The sequence below is a fragment of the Amphiura filiformis genome, chromosome 9 (assembly GCF_039555335.1).
Source record: "Amphiura filiformis chromosome 9, Afil_fr2py, whole genome shotgun sequence".
Classification (NCBI taxonomy): domain Eukaryota; kingdom Metazoa; phylum Echinodermata; class Ophiuroidea; order Amphilepidida; family Amphiuridae; genus Amphiura; species Amphiura filiformis.
Window position 1 is genome coordinate 52,988,235 of NC_092636.1, and position 14,464 is coordinate 53,002,698.

The following is a 14,464-nucleotide window of genomic DNA, read 5'->3' on the forward strand; positions in this document are numbered from 1 at the left end:
CATGTCCATTGTTTTCCTCCATGTCGCCAGCCAAGGTGTGTTCCGTATAATGTGTCCCTGCTCTCTAAACACATGCGCATATAATGGATTATATGTACTTTTCATTAGCTGGTATCATGCCCTAATTATAAAGTATAAATCATCACAACACAGATTATTAAATTTTTCCAACAGGTCTTTCAGACTATGTCGCCAAAATTGTTCACAGATACGTTACCATATTTCTAATGGATAACAATCTGTGAAAATAATTGGCTAGATGAATGTTCTCATATGTGATGGATCAAGCAGGCTTCATAGTTATATTATATGTATGGAACATAACACAATGGTTTCAAAGTAAAAAAAAATAGGTCTTTTAATGGCAAAAAGTCCTGACGTTACGTTCATGCCGTCACAGATACGTTACCTAAATTCTACTCCCCTTGGAAAAAACGCTGTGATAAATGAAGCCAAATACCATACCAGACTTTAGTACATTGGGTGATGACTGATCAAGTATGGGTATTAAGTCGGTCAGTTTTACACTTGCACGATTAAGACAAAGATGGGAAAGGGTTTCACAGATACGTTACCACTGATACGTTACCCCCAATACGTATAAGTAATATTGCTAAAAAATGAAGTATTGTTGAAAAATCACCCATGCATTGTTTTGTGTTCTTAAACTATTAAAGTTTACGATTCTGAATGAATTTTATGAATTCTTTGTGGTTGGCATTTTGTCATTCCGGAGACCAAACTTGAACGCTTTATCGGAGAATGGGCCTTATGTAAAAAAGAGGCAGTTTTAAAAGTTACATCCCAAGTCCATAGGAGTCAACTCTCAAACAATACAATAGGACAGGCCTTCATGTGTTTTTAAAGAAAGTTGACTCCCATGGACTCAGGTGCAACTTTGAAAACGTCTTACATTTTTACATAATGTGCCATTATGACCGAATGCGATGTGTGATGCTATATTAAGTAGTCCAGATGTGTAAAATAAATAAGGTAACATACAAACCTGAAACTGACCATTTGTGAAAAAAGAGGAAAATGCCTTGAAAAAAGAGAAAAATAGTGCAAAATCATGCTAAAAAAGATCAAATTGGGCTAAAAATAACAAATAATATGTACATTTCAGGAATAAAAAAAGAAGAAATCAGCTAAAAAGAGGAAAAGTTTCAGGTTTTTTCACTTCTTTTTACATTTCGGGTTTTTTAAATTTATTTCAAAAAGCGTTAGGGGGAACTTATAGGTTGTGGATCCTAAGGATATTTTTTGATATTATAAATATGAGAATTAGTAATAGTAAATAGTATTATGGTGTTACTTTAATCCATTTTATCATTACAGCAACCTCAGTTTGCTAACCCATCTTTCTCAAAAGTTTCCAGCTTATAACATCTTTGATGAAATCCATATTATTGTATTCAACCAAAGTTATTAATAGTCCCTCCTTTATGCCCCTCCTGTGACCTCCTTGCACCCATTTAAAGCCATAATATATACAATTTTGGTCCAATTCTAATTCTGTTATTCTTTGCTTATGAAATAATGTTTGTAACAACTGTCAGGAAGGTTTCCTGTACATTTAAAGCCAAAATAATACTATCATAAGTTGATAACTGCTTAACTGTATGAAGCTTTGAAAGATTTCAATTGCTGTTGTCCTGCAAACACAATACATTTGGCCGATTCCAATTAGGCCTAAAAAAAAATTGTTTGATTGGCGTAACCCGACCTACCCTAAAATTAGGCCCGACCCTAACTTTTTTAATTGTTTTTTTGCAAAAAAAATAAATAAAATTTAAAAAAATTAATTAAAATAAATCAATTTAAAAAAAAAAGAAAAAAAAAGAATATCTTGGATGCGGGCAGTGGCGTTGCTAGGGGTTGTGGCGCCCAGAGCTAAGGATACATATAATGCCCCCCCCCCCCAATTCTTGAAACAATTGTGTGCATAGCGCGCAACATTTTGGACAAATAAGGCCTACCACTTATTAATTTTGGTTATTAGAAGTTGAATATTGGTCTTCTTAAAATGTTCTTTCAATTGATTTTGTACTGAAATGTGTGTGAAATTTTTGACTTTCATCGCTTGGAGGGGCGCAGAATCGATGCTGAATTGGTCAATTTGGCGCCTCCCTAACGGTAGCGCACGGGGCATGTTGCCCCCCCTGCCCCCTAGTTACGCCACTGCTCTAAGTTCCATGCACTTTTTACAGTAATTTGGAAAACTGTTGTACAAAGAACTTTGATACCCATACTACCAGACCTACATTGTACAAAGTGCTCTCCTGGAAACTATTAATCACATGTTAGGCAGATATATTTGTTGTCTGAGTTGTCAACAAATCAAATAAAAACGTTTTTGCCCAACTGTGTATATTGTGTATTTGGGGTATTGTATAAATGTTTGGAAAAGGCAGAGTCAATATCATCATAAGTAAATAAATAATGATTCTAAATTGTGACCTACTTACTACCACGAAATCAGCGTAAGTCAACGCGACTTTAAACTCATTTTGTTGAGTTGGTAATAGAGAGTTCCCGTGTTTTGGGTTACCCGCCATCTTGGAGGGAAACCTAAACTCCGTTTACAATTTTCAGAATACCAACACTCGCGCAATAATTAGCAAATGTTACTTTGTAGAATGTAGCACCAATAGGGTCATTGACCAAATTAAAGGAATGAGGAATACGGCGGTGCGAATCACGTTATAAACACTATTGTAGTCCGTTCCGCTTGAAAACACGGGAACTCTCTATTGCAAGATATTTGGTCTGACTAAGTTGATGTTCTTTGTTTGCCGCCACCCTGTACAAGCCAGTAGTATTATCCTTCGTGAATAACCCATTATGCCCCCATTCACAAAGGACATAATAGAGACATACTTAGTGGCTTTAACAGGTGAGTGAACACCAACGCAGAATGCCAGGGCGTTTTAAGTGACTGACTCCTTGCGACTTTACGCTGATTTCGTGGTAGCAGGTCACAATTATGTCAACATTTGTCATGCTTCAAAAATTTCAATTTTAAGGTTAGACCACAGCAACTAATCATGAATATACTGTACTGCAGGAAACTGTAACTAAGCAAACAGAATGGAAAACAAAAATTGATTATTTTGATAAAAGGCTATCCTTGATACTGAACTATCTATCAAGTGTTTATTTGTTTAAATAAATGAAACCGAAACCATGTCACAATACATACAGAGCAATGCTGTGAACATTTAGGTGACAATGCGACACATGAAGCATTGGATGGATGGTAAATGAATACAATACAAGTGAAATGGTTTGATGCTTTTGAGTTTGGTTAAAATGGTTAACGAACAGAGATTAATTAATCTCTATTCCTTAATATCAATAGAACTCACTTTTGCCCTTTTGCCAAATAAAAATTGCAATTAAAGATGCAAGATGCAATTTTTGTTATTAATATTATTATTTTACATTTTAATAATTTTTTAATGGATATGGACTAAAAGCCCATGTCTTTAAAAAATCAGTACAAAATAACAAATTACTGCAATGGATCCAATGGCATTTTGTGCAAAATTTGGGCAAAATAGTACAAGCACAATGTGGAGCTTTGACATTTTATATGTGAACTCTCAGTTATATATTGCTTGAAATTGGTACTCCTCTCTACTAACTAAGCGATTATCAAAATGCATCTATCTCATTGTGAAATAAGCTTATCAATACAAAATATTACATACGCATGCTATCTTTTGGATATGTTGTTTGCCAATTTTTCATCAAGTGGATAAAAGAAATTACTTGCTATTTCATAGATATAAAACTTCATTATTCATTTTTTATTCATGTTTGGTATTTGAATACACAAAATTAATTCAGCACATGTTTCTATTTCTAACAATTTTCCTAACCTGTGTTAGGCCTACATGTATGTAATGAAATTATTAGTTTCCCATCCCCCGCCCGCATTACCTTTTCAATTTGACCAAAACTTTCATTATTTTCATAAAAAGGTCAGTTATCTGAAAATTGAGATGGAAATAATCAAAATTGAAACTCTCAAAATGTCTGACATCCCCTGCTGATCATAATCAGCAGTTTTTCTTAGTTGTAGGGGTAGAGGATGTGGTAAATAATGGAAATTTAGGGATTACCTCATCATGTTTCTGGTGATTACAAAAATTGCAAATTTCTTTTCATTTTAATAAAAACAAATTAAAATCTTTTCTCAATCTGTTGCAAAATGTCTGAAATTAAATGATGATCCAAGCATCAATACCTGTTTTGAGATGGTCTTTCATCAACAATATAGGTAATAGCCATATAAATGTTTTGACAATAATGAAATTTTCCAAAATAATGAATAATGAAATCATGACCTCATATTTCACTGAAAAAAATGTGATGGGAAACTAATCATTAAATTTCATTTCATTACCCTTATGTTCCCCATCCATTTTAAATTTTTTTTTTGCCCTATGTGTTTTTGAACTTGTATATCGCAGATGTTTTGCAGTATTTTTAATAATCATGCTAAATAAAAATCCATAAACTGGCAAATGTCACACATCAAACAATGAGTTCTCAAGGTCATTGTGATATCCTCACTGAAAATATCTGCTAGGAGCCTAGGGCACAAACTACAAATCTATCAGGCTACTTAATACTATGTTGGCATTATGGTTTAACTGAGACATGATTTTACATGTAATTATTTTTATTTACTGGTGTGTTATTCAACAGTGTCCACAAATAAAATTGCCTTTGCATCCCGGAAACAAATTTCTAAAGGCAATTTCTATTCAAATTAAGCATATTTTAACTTAACGACAGTGGAAAATGGGTTAAAAAAACAACACTTGGTCTCTGATATTGTAGTACATACTTAATTTTTAAAGTGCCAAAAACTGAATATTGCTTTGATACATGTGTTCAAATTTAAAACTCTTACATGTACAAGAAAATTATGCAATTTTGAAAATATTTTTGTCATTTTGGGGAAACATTAATATATTGCTTACATGCTACCTCCAACATTTTTAACATCTTAGTTAATAAGTAAGATTTCATTTACTTGAATTAATTGCTTGAATTCATTATTTTTCTACAATGTGAAATATGTTGCAATTTGTTATTTTACCAATTTTGCATTTGGTGAGTATATTATACATCAAAGTATTTAATTTGGAAAGCTGTAATAAAGTTCTGGAAAAGCCTATTTTCTTCCAGACTTGTCATAATTAGAATGTCAAATATGTTACTTGAAAGTAATTCTATCTAACAGTTTCCTGGTGATCGAAAAATCTTAAATAAACACACAATGAGAAACGAAGGTTGTGTACATTCACATGGATATCCTGGTTCATACAACCAAGCTGTCACATTACTCTGATTTTCCTGTTGTGTTAATCACTGGGTTCTCACTGGTTACCCTGGACAAAACTAAATACACTGCAGAATATAGAACACTCAGAAATCAGTAGCCCAATTGGGCTCTTTTGAAAATATTCCCAGTGATTTGTAACTGCTTCATGCTCATAGAATTAGAGAAGGAGAACCGGGACTCCCTATACCACCACGTACAATCGCGCCGTAAGCTATGGGAAGAAAATTGGGGGTATTCGGGTCCTTGCCGACGGTACGCAGAGACAAACGAAAACAATTCTGTGTATCACCTGAAGCATCTTGGTATTCGTGTGCAGATCGCATCAAGTACCTCTTTCAAATGTGCTTGCATGACACTGAATGCCTCGATCGCATTCCAAGGGAAATCAAATACCCCCAATTTTTGCTCCATGGCTGTATCAAGATGGTGGTCGAGTCCTGATTCTCCTCTAATTCTGTGTTCATGCTCCATATATACCAATAGATAAGAAGCAAATTTTGGGTGACTTTTCAGTGATTTGATCTATGATTTGGGATGAAAAATTTTGGCAACCATGCTTGACATTTTGAGGGATTAGTGCCAAGAAGTTCCCATCTGCAATACCTGCCAGGTGTCAAATGTGTAGAATAGAAATGCAAAAAAAACCCTTTGATTTGATGTTATAATGAGCAATGTAATTCTATGTAATTGACAAAATAAAACAATTTACAAATTTGATATTGAAAGTTAACTTTATTCCCAGTAGATGATATATAAGAAGACATGGAGAAATGTTGTCTAGGTTATGGTGAATGTTGGAAAGACAATACTTGCCTGGAGAAAATATGTGACACAATCTGGTCCATGGAGGCCAAAGGAGGCATTTTGAAAATTGAGTTACTATAATCATTACATTATACAAACATCAGGCTATCGTATACTGAAAACACCAAAGGTTTAGCATACTTGGTTCTAAGTTTTGTAATTTCTATTTTATGAATTTTATTTTTTTTTTACTCCATATTTCTGCTTTTATTTCAATTTCAAAATTGCCGCCTTCAGCCTCCATGGACTAGATCGTGGATACAGGAAGAGATGGGAGATGTTTTCTGCACTATGGTGTAATGGAACAATGTTGGAAAGAAGATATTTTGATGGTGTGAGGTAAAACTAAGTGAAAAAGGAACACTGTGTGACTGGATTGTAATCATCAAAATCATAACAGACATGAGATTATATTTCAATGAAAACACAGGGAAAAACTCAAAAAAGTGCTTCTGGCAAAAAATGCTATAAAACAGGCTCAAAATACACAAAACACAGCAATTTGGGCAACAAAAAGAACTTGAATCACTGTTTAACAGAAAAATTCTTTAGCCCTGTCATATTGTGCATAAAGCATTCAAAAATGAGTTTTGGAAATCAAGACAAAATGAAAAACTGCTTTGTTTAAAAATTAAAGAGAAAGTCTGCACATGCAAAACATGCATATCGGTAAAACAAAACTTGATCTTAGCCTCCTCGTATCTTAGTTCAAACAAGGAAGTGGAGTAAGTCCTTGAATAATTATGTTACATTAAACAGCATTAAAACATCGAAAACATTTAGACTATATTTAACTTCACCATGGCTTATTGTTTGCAAAGACAAATCAAATTTTGATACTTTCAAAAATTTAAGTACATGCAATTTTAGGATCATGTGGTTTAATACCATCAAACCAAAAGTTTTATTCTTGAAACAGATTTTATTCTTTAAAACACCTCCTACTGTTTTATTACGAATTTCTTGGCCAACCTGGAACACTTCTATTGCGTCCATGTAGCGTACTAAGCGTCTATACACTGTACGGCGCAGTGACCTCGATCATTGATGACCTTAACCCTGCCGTTATGTGATTGGTTAGTTGACAGAGGTCATCACGTACATCGCCGTACTTTAAAATACAGGCCGATATACGGCTGGCGTACAGTACAGAGACATGTGGAAGATGTAAATAATTTTACCGCGATGTTGGCGAAATTTAATGGATCATTTACAATATTTGCACCAATTCATGGATCATATTAGATGTTTCTGCTTCTATGAGCACTCGATGATGATTGGGATTACTATCATAACATGTATGCGCTATGATATGCTGTAAAATCCGAGAAAACGAAGCAGTTGACCGGAGCTGAGTGCATGAGCTAGCTCAAGAATGCAGTTCAAACATGCCTCGTCGAGTTGATTTGTTGTTTACTTCGTGACTTGCAAGTGTCACTCGCGTATTTACGCGAGTGACACTTGCAAGTCACACAGTAAACAACAAACTGATTTGCTGAACCTCGGATCGATTGCATATTGTGTATTTGTGAGCAGCTCAACTTGCACTTGCAGTGCAGAAGAAATGACTGCTTTTTTTTTTTAGGATTATTTATGCGACACGTACTCGACTGGTCAGCAGGTCGAGGATTTGCACTATTCAAAATCAATGAAGTAAATCATGAAAAACATTGTGTACAAGCGCACTACCCTATGATGATCATGTGCATGCATGTTGAATTTCATGTAATTGTAAGGACAATTTGTAAATTATAATCTGACTTTACCTGTTTACACTTCACTCAAACTCCAAGCGGGGAACTCTGGTGCACTGGCATAGGCATCGTCATCTTCATCAGAGTCCGAGTCGGACTCTTCGCTGCTGCTATCGTCGACTTCAATTTGGAATCTGAAGCTGTTCAATTGGTCCTCGGTAGTGTTGTGTCAATTCTGACTTCATTATTGTACATTTCTTCTTCAAGTTTGATGACATGCTGCTCGGCTTTAGCCCAATTTTCAGGCGTTACATTTGCTAGTGCATTTTCAAGGTGCTTTTTAACGTCTACCATCTTGAGCGTTGAGTTTTTTTTGTTGCAGCGTCACCTTTGACTTGCCCCCAAATCAGTTCGATAGGATTCAACTCACAATGGTAAGGGGCAGTCGCAGAATATAGTGACCATGGGATCTTGCCAGTTCGTCAATGACCATCTTCGTACACCTTGGTTTGTGCATCTGAATAAGTGCATAAAGCTGCACCTTGATCATGGTTGGACACCAATCTACATTTTGAGCTGTTAGCCACTCTTGCATTTCGGCTTTCTTTGTGTTCATCGTCGGTATTCGTTCCTCCTGAACTGAATGATAAGGTGCATTGTCCATGACGATGACAGTGTGTTGGGGTATATTTGGCAGAAATTGATGGGTAAACCATTCCAGAAAAACGCGTTGCCATTCATTTCATCGTGGTAATCACTAGATCCCGTCTTGGATTGAAATGAAAGGAGAGCATCTTCAACAAATCCTTCTTTTGACCCAGCGTGCAAAATAATTAACCTGCTTCCCTTTCCGGTTGGAATAAGAAATCCTCCTGATCCAGCAATTACCCAGCATTTGGACTTTGTATGATTCTGGTGGAGGAATGATTCGTCTAAATACACGACAGGGCAGTTGGTAAGCTGTCTAATTTGTTTCATTTTACTCAGGTAGTCGTGTCTTTTGGCAACAATGTCTGGCCTTTCTTTAACAAGTCTTTCCGGCCTCTTGCTATATTTGTAGCCCATGTCTTTTAAAATTGTTCTTAGTGATGACTTGCTACCTTGGAAGTTGATTGCAATCTTGACCTCATCATATATTGAGTTAATTGTTGGCCACTTCTTCTCTATGTACATATTGCTAATTAGCTGCCTGATAACACCTCGATCAAAATCATCTACGCTGTCGACTATCCGCTTCCTTTTGGGTCCTCTTTTCACTGGAGATTTAGGTCCATGTTTTCTAATCTTGTAGAGGGTTGACCTAGATTTAATCCCGGTTGCTTCCATAGTGTTCTGGATAGCACTCTTATCTTCGGAAGTCCAAAGCTTAGCTGCTCCGTTTCCTTTGTTAAGAAATAATCCCATACATTGGATATGATTTGCTGTGCTTGCTTGCACAGTGATGCACTTGTGCCGACTGACATTTTTGGGTTGATTAATCCAAGATAAATCCTTTATTAAATGACTGAATGACTGTAATTTAGTGTAAATAAAAGATGACACCATCCGTAACCAGGGGCAGTCAATGTGAATTAAATAGGGTTTTTTCATAAGGCATGGGGCAGTAGGGGGTCTGTTCCAGTGGGGTCTTTAAATTTAATAAATTTCATGGGGGCAAGGTGAACTTGACTCATTGTGATGATTGAAAATGTGACAACAACAAAATATTAAGGGAAATTCCTTGTGTTTGGGGTCTGGGGTTTCATTTGAGGGGGTCAGAGTCATTTGATTGCCTGAATATGGGGGAATTGAACCCTCCCACCCCCCATTAAACCAAAGTGGTTTGACCTTGACCTTGTTACCACATTTTTTTCAATTTGTTCAAATATACTGGTCAAAAAGGAAAACACACAGAAAAATATGATACAAATGCAAAGTATGTTTTATTACATTTTAATACACTAGTTATTTACTAAACCATGTCTTTGTATGTTTAAAGTGGTCGTGACGTCCTCGTTTGGGCAGCAGTCGACGTCTGTTTATTTGTTTATATTTTTGACGGCATGCTGCAACTTTTTCTGGTGAATGAAATGCATTGCTTATCGAAGCTGCGCAAGCGCGAGGCACATGACATTTGCTAGCCTGAGTCTCGGTCCCGCTCTCGAAACTAGAAAACATGGCGAAAAAAATATCCATGCGTATCTGTGAAATAGGTAGTGAACTTAATCTAACGTGCATGCACAGATTTAATGTACATGCACACGATCGAGGTCAAATTCGCTTGTCGATAGCGATGTACGCTCGCGTGTTTTCGTGAAGCTACAAGCGTTGCTCAGTGTTCCACCATGGCCAAGAAATACGTAATAAAATTATAGATTTCAAACAGACTGCTCATCCTCCTTAGATATTTCTGCATCCAGCCCCGGCATCCAGCAACTTCATCACTATATAACTTCTCACACCATCAAACTGACAAAATACAACAATCAAATCTAAAAGATTGAATACCCATAACACCAGCAAAAACAAGAAGTAGAATTAGTCAACAACATCAAGTGACAACAATAAGGAGTGCACTATTCCAGTTCATATCCATACACCCTCTATGGAAGACATGACCTTAATCTCCCACACAGGGGTGTAGGTTTTAAATGGAGTCACCCATTCGGGCAACCCCATTTGAAGTTCACACTCCCTGTGTGGAAGATTAAAGCTGTGTGTTCCATATGGGGTGTAAGGGTTTCAACTGGAATAGCCGAATGATTAAGTGTAATTTCATGCATGGGTTTGGGAGTACCAAGGTACAATATTAGGAAACATCACTCCACGTAGGAAAAGCAGGCAGACAGGAACCACATACAACCATTGGTGACATGCAACTATCACTATTTGGTTCCCCCCAAAAAGTACAACTGCTTCCTTGACTGAAAGTTACTTTTTGTTATGAGGTTGCTTGGTATGCTCATCAATATCTTTTACTATTTAAAATTTGAACTGAATATCTCTGTATCTGTCACATGGACACTCACAAAAATAAAATCTGCATTTTTAAGAATACCCAATTAAATGCCTAGTTTTGCAGTTTTTGAATTATAATTTTGAAAAAACAAAATATGTTGTCAGCACATGCTAAACAACAGTTTGTTATGTTCCAGATCAGTGGTCCTCAACTGAATTCCTTAAAAATGCCAATTTAAAATGTAGAGAATAATATTCTAAAGTGCATATCCATGAGAACAAAGATGATTGACTAACAGGTGGGGTTTATCATTGGCTTGCTTTAGGACCTCTGGTGGGGTCCATGGGCAATTTTAACTCCATGGTGGGGGGTCCAGGGGGCAGAGTCCCTGGAAGCTCTTAAGACTTTAACCTTTTTATATGGCTCAGGAAGACTCTCCTTTGACATGATTTCTTGATAAATCCATATTCAAAAATTTCTTGCTTTTTTTTTTATTAACTGTTGGGTCCCATTTGGAATGCGGCACTGCGCCACAAGTGGCGTGCAAGCCAGAGTTGCAGATACCTGTTCTAGATACTCTCACCAAGTTGTAAATAGGTTATATCATGGTTTGTTTTCACTTGTAGATTGAGCCAAAAGACTAAGTAAGGTTCGTCTCTCAAATCTGTGCACATAAGTATGTAAAAGACATCCTAAAACATAGCACTACATGTTGGGCCTTTTGTGATTTCTTGACATTTACTTTTAGTTGCTGCCTTCAAGTAAAATTGACATTAAAAACATGCTAGCAGCATGTCACCAATAGAAACATGCATATAACCACAACAGGAACTACAGAATCTGCACAGCAACAATGTTTCCAACAATTATACAAACCTCGCCGCCCACATATACGCTCATCACCTGCATCAAGTGTTGCCTGTCCAGGAGGGGCTGGAAGACAATAATTTGGGCAGATACCAGCTCCACTATCCTCATAATCATTCCGACACTTGGGCCTTTCTCCTACTAATTGTCCATTCTTTAATGCACAGGGCTGACAAGCTATGCAATTCCCATTATAATAGCACAATTGGCTGATGTTGGCGTGCAAAATTAAAGAAAGCAAAAATAAAAGACATAAAGACACCAATTTAATGACATATTAGTATCATATCATATATTATGCACATGTCTGTAGCTATATATTAGTAGCCCTTGCTTCTGCCTTGTAGGTATGCTTGTCCCCTGTTATTCAGAATATGAGAAGATTAGACTACAAACCTGGACACTGATCATTGGAGGGGCTAGGGTGTGCACGATTACACCAGAAGGGACAGTATGTTGTTTGTCCACACCACTCTACGAAATTGTCATAGCCGCCATTTGAATATCGTGGTCCACATGGTTTGCAAGAATCACATTCAAAAAACTCATCGCAATAAAATCTGTGGAATAATCAAAAATCTAGTGAGAAGCATGACATTTTCAGTAAGTCTAACTTGACTACAAATGAATACTGTACAAATGAATTCAAATTTGCTGGCGTAGAGCATGTTAGAATATCACTGTTGCTAGGTCAACTGGCTCACACTTTTCTTTTTACGAACCATTGATCAAAATGATCACAACACAAAGCCTATGGCATATCATAATTTGGAATAGGTATATGAGCCTAGGCTCGAACCAGTAACCAATGGAAACTAATGTGCAGCGAATTTGTCAGCGAATAGCAGAGATGGAAGTAGATCCTCTGAAAAAGTTCTGAAACTTATGACAAATGTTTTAGTTAGGTCCTTAGAGGGGTCCAGGGTAGCACCTCAACAGAGTCCAAGAAGGTGGAGACCCCTATATTTTGGGATTTTAAAAACATATTTTGACTACAGCGTATCCCTGAAATAACTGTTTTGTCAGTAGGGGTGTAAATTAACGGTTATTTGTCTAACCGTTTAAACGGACCACAATCCGTCGGTAACCGTGTAAGCGTATGTTAAAAAAAAAAAAAGTAAAAAATATAGTTTTTTAATTTTTAAAGTTTGTTATAGACCCTAAATTTCTTGTTATTCAAGGTTTTTTAACATGCCCCCCAAAAAATCCGGATTTTTTTAATTCAAAAATCACAAATTTCCGGTCAGAAATTGGTGCTCCGGGTGGGCTACTGAGCATTGCTGAGTGCCTTCAAACTGTTACGGTGGATGTCCCCCGTAGACCCCCGGTCGCTATTGCGCCGCTCACTACGCTAGATCTCGGCGCAAGATTTTATTTTTTACGTTTAAACGGTTGGTGATTTTCCTAAACGGATAGTGTATTTTACGGTCGGTTAAACGTGAAACGTGTAAACGTAGACACCCTTAATTGTCAGATACTTTTTGGCTACTTTAATGCCTGAACCAAAGATAACTAATTAGTTGATGGGGTTGAAGAAGAAAAGAACTATCACATACTTTTTATATTTTGACCACTCCTTTCTTGAAATATAAGTTTTACGAAAATGCCAAATTTTCAATCTGTTCCATGAATTCCAATAGGGATCAATGACAAATAGACGTCTGATGCGCAGTGATTGCTACTCCAGATACACGTCACTGATTAATATTTGAAAGTGTGGAATGGTTTGAAAATGAGGCATTATCATAAATTCCTTATAATTTCAAGAACGCAGCAATCAATTGTAAAAATTTGAAAAGTATGTTTTATTCCTCACCTCACCCACATCAACTATTTAGTTCTCTTTGTTTTAGCTATTAAAATACCCAAAACAGAAAGTATCCGACGAAACAGGTATTTCAGGGACACCCGGTATCACCATACATTTTGTAGCTTTAAGGAATCGGATAGCAACATTGCACAGTATTTTTGTGGGACCTGACAGCAGATCAGATGCACCAAATTGCATTCTGAATACGAGCAATAGCTTTCTGATATAAAATATTGAAATTAAGTAATATAGTACAAATTTGATGGCTAATTATTAGAAATTTATATTTTTGATTTTTAAAGGAATATTTTGTGATCCTAGCATCCTTTTTTTATGACATTTTTCAAAATTAGATATTCATGAAAAAGCTTATTCCCAAAGTTTCAGTTGATTCCGAATTTGCGTTTGTGAGTTATACATGACTATGTGTATTACACCACTCTATAGGCCACTGTGTTCAATTTTGTTATGGTACACCAGAACATAATCAAATATTTTTGCTAAACGAATTAATCTGCAAGAATTTTTTTGAACATAAACATTATGTAGCCAGAGGTTTCCAGTGGGATAAAAGTGAGGAGATGAGGCTGTGGATCACACAATGTCCTTCTAACAGTCCTCAAAGTATATTTTATAAATCTAATGATGTGTGCTTAAAATATATGTAGCTGGGAGGAAACGCCGCCCAACATTTAAAAATGTTGACCTTTCAAATTGAAGATATACATTTTTCCAAAAAAAGGTCTTTTGGGGTATACTGGACGTTCTATAGCTTTTTAGAAAAATATCGCTGAAAAAACAAAATTGTGAAGAATTAAATATATGTAACCGCTCATTTCTTTGAACTCAGTCAACTGATTCTTGTAAAATTAGCATATAAGATACAGAATAAGATGGGGTGCTCAAGAGAAAGAGAGAGAGACAGACAGAGAGGAAGGGAGAGAAAATCATGGGGAAAAGTGGGTGGGGAGTTATTCCAAGGAAATTGTGTG

The 14,464-nt window shown here is 36.2% G+C and overlaps 1 protein-coding gene across 1 annotated transcript in view; it reads right to left on the reverse strand.

The window, feature by feature from the left end:
* LOC140161157 (uncharacterized) overlaps positions 1 to 14,464 on the reverse strand; it is a 47,756-nt gene that overhangs the window by 22,052 nt on the left and 11,240 nt on the right. The window contains exon 4 of the mRNA XM_072184590.1: positions 11,672 to 11,871. Coding sequence (XP_072040691.1) covers positions 11,672 to 11,871 — 200 coding nt within the window. The remainder of the gene's footprint in view (positions 1 to 11,671; positions 11,872 to 14,464) is intronic.